At 39.3% G+C, this 8,477-nt stretch overlaps 1 protein-coding gene across 1 annotated transcript in view; it reads left to right on the top strand.

Annotated features, from left to right (window-relative positions):
• The first annotated feature begins 195 nt into the window (after positions 1-195).
• The window catches only part of LOC107157187 (CMRF35-like molecule 6), a 12,044-nt gene continuing 3,762 nt past the window's right edge, over positions 196-8,477 (top strand). Inside the window, exon 1 of the mRNA XM_048795327.1 lies at positions 196-201. Coding sequence (XP_048651284.1) covers positions 196-201 — 6 coding nt within the window. The remainder of the gene's footprint in view (positions 202-8,477) is intronic.

Below are 8,477 nucleotides of genomic sequence, written 5' to 3'. Positions count from 1 at the left end.
AGGATTCAAGCCCCTCTGTGACAGGTCACTCTGAATAACGGACCATTCACTTCAGTGGGATCTCAGGGACACATCAACTCACTCTTACCTGGATCAATGGTCACATCAACTGGAAACCCATGGTCAGATCCAACCCTCTCAATTTCATACCAGTAAATGTCGGCGTCATCTCTCCTGAGGTCCTCCATGGTCACCATGAACGTAAGGTTTTCCTGATCATCCCTGATGGACACATGGTCTTTCTTCACCTCCTGCTCTGACCCAGTGGTGCTAACAAGGGTTTTGCAGCCCCTCCAAACAGCTCCTTGACACCAGTACTTCTTGTAGGACTTCCAGCCTGAGGTATAATTACACTGCATGGTCAGTTAGCCCTGCTTTGGGCCACTCTTTGTCTTTGGACCAGTGACTTCATTCTGTGCAGCGGAATAGCCTGGAAAACACAGATCCATGTAGCTGTCACTTCCCACCCCAAGGGCATGGCCACAGTCCTGCACTGGGAAGAGTTCCCAAGTCCAAGTGCATGATGAATAATGGTCAAGGAAGGAACCCACCTTCCCCAAGAGGGACCTGCATACTTAACACACTGCTGGGTTAAAGGCTCCAGGAAGATCACTGGTGAGCACAACCCCAGCTCTCTCAAGAAACAAACATGGCGGTACAGCAAGGGTGGCTTCCTGTCCTTCATCCCTCTCTGCCAGAATTCAAAGCGAAGACAGAGCTCCATTATAAATATCCACCAGGGACAGAATGTGGTCTACACACTCCAATGTGCTTCAGTGACATCTGCAGGGAACTGAGACAATTACACGCATCCTTTTGAGGAAAGATGAGGTTTTGAGGTTCCATGTGCTAATTATGAAAAAATAAAAACACTCTGCATCAAAAAGGAAAGACAACATTAAGGTAAATATTTTTTTCAAAATACATCTGAAATTTACTTACCATAAGTAAAAATATAACTGAAAATTGTTTCCAGAAAACAAAGTTTGATATTTGAGGAAAATTTTCCTTACAGAAGTTAATCTGATTATCGACAATGTGAAAAACTATAAAGATGCACTCTATTTTGCTGCGCCCCTGCCCTGACTCAGGCAATGGCAAGGCCCTACTGAGGTGGATGGCGCAAGACGTCCATCCTCTGGAGGATCACAGTATGTTTCTGGGAATGGGCTGGTTTGTTTCTGTATTCCTTTAGTAAGTATAGTTGTGACTTCTCATATGACCATTAAGTATGAAGGAAAAAACATGACTTTCCCAATTAATGCAACTACTTCTAAAGAATGGATCTGTTTGCTCTAAATGCAATGATTCAGCTGTGGAACATAAATTGTTAATGTCTAATGAAAAACTCCCTGTATTCCTGTCAAGGAAGTTTTTGAGAAATTAAATTAAAATCTAGAGAAGAAGAATTAATGTTAAGAAGACAGATTAGTGCTTAGCGCTGGGCAACTTGTTCTTGTTCCTGTGCACAATGGTTTGTGCTCTTGCTCTTGTTTGATTAAAATTAGTAGCCTCTCTTTTCAAGTTAACCACTTGCTGTAACCATGGCACCGGTTCCAGTCAGTAAGTCAAGAAAGAATAGTCAAGGTATAGGCCAATAGTCTGGGACATTTCTAACTATTATTAAAAGCTAACTAAGCAGAAACAGCTCAAAGCAAAACGTGAACTGAAAGTACAAATGCTTGCTGATGCCTAAGCTAAGAGACATTCTTCTATTCTAATTGTAGCTATGTAATACTTTGTTTCTTTGAATAATGATTTCTGTTTTGTAACCACAAAGTACTGTGAGCCTGCCAAAATGAAAAGTATATATGATTAACTTCACAAGGAAAGATTGGGATTCAGCACCTTTACTTTGGTGTCTGTGTTGTTTCTCCACCCCTCTTTCGCTGACTCCTCACCATCCGTTCGTCTCCTGAGACCCCCTGTTGGAGCTGGACTCCGACACTATTTTAACAAAAATCAGAACATTACATATTAAAACTTGAATTAAAACCTGAATGGTCACAGTTGTAGTAACTTACTTCAAAAGTAAGTTCTTAGAAAAAAAAAAAAAACTTCAGCAATTCCTCAAAGAGTCAGACATAGAGTTAACATGTGACCCAGCAAATATACTCCTAGGTAAGTCCTTCCCCAAGAGAACGGAAACATCTCCCAACACAAAACACCTACATGACAGTTCACAGCAGTATTATTAACAACTACCAAAGAGTGAGAACAACCCAAAGATCCATCAACTGATAAGTGGGTAGACTAAATGTGGTATATCTACAGTGGACTGTTAGCAAAAAGAGTGATGTTCTAGACCCCGGTGCTGAAGGCAGCCGCCGCCATCTTGGCTCAACTTTCTGCCATATGAGGTGGGGGCAGTTCCCAGATCGCATCTCCAGGGGCCAGTGGATTATCGCAGAAATCACCAGCACTGCGATCACCCTCACAGAAATCAGAGCCTCTGGGCTCGAGTAACTCTCCAGACTCTGGACCCACAGCCCGCAGTTCTAGCTCACGCCCGGCTGGCAAGCGGCTTAGCAGAACCACCTACCAGCACCTCTGCAGGACTCCAGACCGTGCCGCTCCCACGCAGGTCACTCCGCTGCTACATGTCCACAGCACAGGGCCATCACTCAGCTCTCTCCACATCACCAGACACCCCGGCGCTGGAAGCAGACTGCTGCCATCTTGGAAAACCTTCCTTGCCATTTTGTGTTGGGAGTGGCTATCAGAGCGGATCGCCATTGGAGCAGGTACCTGATTTTCAATTCCTCCCCCTCCCCAACGGGTTAACTGGGCACAGTGGCCACCCAACATGAGGACAGCTCTTAGTTGGACAGGAGTGCAGTGCGAACAGGGTGCCACCCACCTGGTGTGAGCCTAGGGGTTAGGGGGTCTCGGAGTTGGGACCTGATAAATAAGAGACGGGAGGGGACTAAAGTCTGGAGCATAATAGAGAGATCAGGATTTGGGAAATCTCCAGGCAAGAGAGGGAGATGATATCAGGGGCTCAAGTCACACGAATGGTCACAAAAAAGACCAGTGAGGCGCTATTTTCCTGCTGGGATAGGTGGGCGGCACTCCCCACTTCCAGACGCCCCACACCAGGTCCAGTCTTCACACCCTGGTTACCTACACCATCCTGAGGGCAGAGACACTGGATGAGACAAACCCACCTACTGGATAAGAGGAGAAAGAAACGGATCTCTAAGACTATTGTTTTTCTTCTCTTCTTTATTCTATTATACCTTTCTGTCCCCTGGCTCTCACATTCCCAACATATGTAAAACCAAGAACTTTGCATAACATAGGACTTCGAGGACTGGGTCACCTGAAAAACATAATATAGAGAAATTGCAGAAGCCCTTTTTTTTCTCTTTTTTCTTTTTTTTTCCTTTTTTCTTTCTATTTCTTCTCTTTTCTTTCTTTCTATCCTTTATTTTCCTCTTTATTCTCCCTTCACCCTTCAAATTATACTATTTTAACATCCTGTATTTTTTCTAGAAACATATGTGTGTTTGTTTTATCTACTGCCTTCGCACATAACTGTCTAACCCTAATTACCTCCTATCTGTTCTCCTGCTACTAACCCTCTTCACTAGATTTCTCCTTCACATTTCCTAAGATATATTAAGTATACACCCTCACATCTTCTCCCCTCAATATATCGTCCTACACCTGACCCCCAGTTCATTGTCCACCTCTAGAAACTGTAAACCTTTTTATGAAACTACTGATTATATTTTAAATAATAATTTAATCCAACATTTCTGGACATTGAGACTAAATTGTAAATGTCTTAATAACAACAATTTGTTCATAGGTGATGTATTGTTGATAGGAGAGATCTTGGAACCCTGCAAGAGCACTACAATTTTTAGGGTAAAAACAATAACACACCAGATCCACATAGCTGGAAAGGAAGACACATGAGCAACCTGAAAAGACAAGGGAAGAAAGGACCACAAACAAATCAAGACAACACATCATTGGAAGAACTGGTAGCTATAGCAGAAAAAATTGCAGATAAAGATTTCAGGATATACATGGTTAAAATGTTTTGGGATCTCAAAGAAGACACAAGAGAACAAAATCACTTTGATATTGAGCTACATAAACAAATCCAAGAAGCAAAACATCACCTCAACAGGGAGATAGAGGTTCTATAAAACAAAAACAAAACAAACAAACCAAAAAAAACCCCACAGAAATCCTTGAAATGAAAGAAATAATAAACCAAATTAAAAACTCAAATGAAAACATCACAACAGAGTAGACCACTTAGAAGATAGGACATCAGACAATGGAGATCAAATAAATCATCTTGAAAAGAACATAGACCACACACCACACAGCAAAAATGATAAGAAACTATGAGCAGAACATTCAAGAAATATAGGAAAGCATAAAAATACCAAATTTAAGAGTTATTGGGATAGAGGAAGGCATAGAGATCCAAACCAAAGGAATGAACAATCTATTCAATGAAATAATATCAGAGAACTTACCAAACATGAAGAATGAATTGGAAATCCAAATTCAAGAAGCCTACAGGATGCTGAATGTACAAAAATCACAACAAACCCACACCAAGTCACATGATAATAAAAATGCCCAACATACAGAATAAGGAGAGAATTTTAAAAGCCACAAGAGAAAGGAATCAGATTACACATAAGGGAAAACCAATTAGGATAACGGCAGATTTTTCAACATAGACCCTGAAAGCTAGAAGATCCTGGAACAACATATATCAAGCCCTGAAAGATAATGGTGCCAACCAAGGATCTTATACCCAGCAAAATTAAGCTTTAGATTTGAAGATGAAATAAAAACCTTCCACGATAAACAAGTTAAAAGAATTTATAGCTAGAAAACCAGCACAACAAAACATGCTTGGCAAAATATTTCATGAAGAAGAAATAAAAAACAGCAATGAAAATCAGCAGAGGGAGGTAGTACATCAAAGGAAAAACTAATCAAAGAGGAAAACCAATTCAAGTAAAATAACAAAAATAAGTAAATATGGCTGGAAATACAAACCATGTCTCAATAATGACCCCAAATGTTAATGGCTTAAACTCACCAATCAAAAGACATAGACAAGCAGATTGGATTAAAAAAGACCCAACAATATGCTGTCTCCAGGAGGCTCATCTGATAGGAAAAGACATACACAGACTGAAGGAGAAAGGTTGGGAAAAATCATACCACTCTCATGGACTGTGGAAGCAAGGAGGGGTTTCCATACTCATATCAAATAAAGTAGACTTCAAGCCAAGGTTAATCAAAAGGGATAAAGATGGACACTACATACTGCTCAAGGGAACCATATGCCAACAAGACATAACAATCATAAATATATATGCCTCAAACAATGGTGCAGCTATGTTCATCAAACAAACTCTTTTCAAGCTCAAGAGTCAAATTGACCACAACACAGTAATCTTGGGTGACTTTAACACACCTCTCTCACCACTGGATAGATCTCCCAAACAAAAGTTGAATAAAGAACCTATAGAACTCAACAACACAATCAATAACTTAGACTTAACTGACATATATAGAATATTTCAATGTGCATCAAGCAGATATCCTTTCTTCTCAGCAGCACATGGAGCCTTCTCTAAAATAGACCATATACTATGCCACAAAGCAACTCTTAGCCAATACAAAAAAGTAGAGATACTACCATGCATTTTATCAGATCGTAATGGAATGAAATTGGAAATCAACGACAAAATAAAAAATATAAATTTCTCCATCACCTGGAGACTAAACAATATGCTACTGAATGAACAATGGGTCACAGAAGACATCAAGGAGGAGTTAAAAAATTCTTAGAGGTAGATGAGAACATAGACACAACATATCAAAATCTCTGGGACACTATGAAAGCAGTACTAAGAGAAAGTTCATTGCATGGAGTTCATTCCTTAAAAGAAGAAAAAGTCAACAAATAAATGACCTCACACTACATCTCAAAGCCCTAGAAAATGAAGAACAAACCAGCAGCAAAATCAGTAGAAGGCAAGAAGTAATTAAAATCAAAACTGAAATGAATCAAATCGAAACAAAAGAAACAATTGAAGAAATAAACAAAACAAAAAGTTGGTTCTTTGAAAAAATAAATAAAATTTACAGACCATTAGCCACGCTAACGAAGAGGAGAGAGAGAACTCAAATTACCAGCATACGTGATGAAACAAGTAATATCACAACAGACATTACAGAGATACAGAGGATAATTAGAAATTATTTTGAAATCTTATACTCCTATAAAATAGAAGACACTGAAGGCATCAACAAATTCCTTAAGTCATATGATTTGCCCAGATTGAGTCAGGAAGATATACACAATTTAAATAAATCAATATCAAGTGAGGAAATAGAAGAAGCCATCAAAAGCTTAGCAACCAAGAAAAGCCCAAGATTAGATGGATAGACAGCTGAGTTCTGCAAGACCTTTAAAGAAGAACTAATACAAATACTCTTAAATTTATTTTAGGAAATAGAAATAGAGGCAGTAATTCCAAACTCATTCTATGAGGCCAATATCACCCTGATCCCAAAACCAGGCAAAGACAGACACATCAAAGAAAGAAAACTTCAGGCCAATATCTCTAATGAACATAGATGCAAAAATTCTCATTAAAATTCTGGCAAATCAAATGCAAAAACATATCAAAAAGATGGTGCACCATGATCAAGTGGGATTCATTCCAGAGATGCAAGTTGTTCAACATATGGAAATCAATAAATGTAATTCATCACATCAGTAGACTTAAAGATAAGAATCATACGATCATCTCAATAGATGCAGAAAAAGCATTTGACAAACTACAGCACCGCTTTATGTTCAAAACTCTAGAAAAGCCAGGGATAACAGGAACATATCTCAACATTGTAAAGGCAATCTTCACTAAGCCTCAGGCCAATATCATTCTAAACCAGGAAAAATTGAAGGCATTCCCTCTAAAAACTGGAACAAGACAGGGATTCCCTCTTTTGCGACTTCTATTCAACGTAGTTCTTGAAACACTGGCCAGAGCAATTATCTTATATTAGACAAAGGTGCCAAAAACATGTACTGGAGAAAAGATAGCCTCTTCAACAAATGGTGCTGGGAAAACTGGAAATCCATATGCAACAAAATGAAATTAAATCCATATCTCTCCCCATGCACAAAACTTAACTCAAAATGGATCTAGGACCTAGGAATTGAGCCAGAGACTCTGCATCTAATAGAAGAAAAAGTAGGTCTTAGTCTTCATCATGTGGGATTAGGCCCCAACTTCCTTAATAAGACTCCTATAGCGTAAGAATTAAAACCAAGAATCAATAAATGGGATGCAATCAAACTAAAAAGTTTTTATTCAGCAAAAGAAACAATCTGTGAGGTGAACAGAGAGCCTACATCCAGTGAGCAAATCTTTACCCCTCACACATCAGAAGAGCACTAATCTCTAGGGTATATAAAGAACCCAAAAAGCTAAGCACCAAAAAAGCAAATAACTCAATCAACAAATGGGCCAATGACCTGAACAGCCACTTCTCAGAAGAGGATACACAATCAATCAAGAAATATATGAAAAATGCTCATCATCTCTAGCAATCAGAGAAATGCAAATCAAAACTACTCTAAGATATCATCTCACTCCAGTCAGAATGGCAGCTATTATGAAGACAAACAACAAAGTGTTGGCGAGGATGTGGGGAAAAGGGTACACTCATACACTGCTGATGGGACTGCAAATTAGTGCAGCCAATATGGAAAGCAGTTCGGAAATTCATTGGAAATCTGGGAATGGAACCACCATTTGACCCAAATCCCTCTCCTCGGTCTATACCCAAAGGACTTAAAAACAGCATACTACAGGGACACAGCCACATCAATGTTTGTAGCAGCACAATTCACAATAGCTAAACAGTGGAGCCAACTTAGACGTCCTTCAGTGCATGAATGGATTAAAAAAATGTGGTATATATACACAATGGAATTTTACTCAGCAATAAAAGAAAATAAAATCATGACATTTGCAGGTAAATGGATGTTGCAGAAGACAATGCTAAGTGAAATTAGCCAATCCCAAAAAACAAATGCCGAATGTTTTCTCTAATATAAGGAGGCTCACTCAGTGGGGTAGGGAGGGGGAGCATGGGAGGAATAGATGAATTCTAGATAGGTAAGAGGGGAGGGAGGGAATAGGGGATTAGCAAGGATGGTGGAATGTGGTGGACATGATTATCCAAAGTACATGTATGAACAAAAATTGGGTGTTAACCTATTTTACATACAGAGACATGAAAAATTGTGGTATGTATGTGTAATAAGAATTGTAATGCATTCCACAGTTGTGTATTTAAAAAAATAACATCAATTAAAAAAAAGATTTCTGGGGGCCAGGTCACGGCCTGTGGATGTCACAGTCAGATTGAGGACACATTTCCAGGACCAGGAACCATTCAGGACTCTAGGGCCACTG

This window comes from Marmota marmota, unplaced genomic scaffold (assembly GCF_001458135.2).
Source record: "Marmota marmota marmota unplaced genomic scaffold, marMar, whole genome shotgun sequence".
Classification (NCBI taxonomy): Eukaryota; Metazoa; Chordata; class Mammalia; order Rodentia; family Sciuridae; genus Marmota; species Marmota marmota.
Note: the sequence above shows the minus strand (reverse complement) of the source record. Positions and strands in the feature narration are given on the sequence as shown.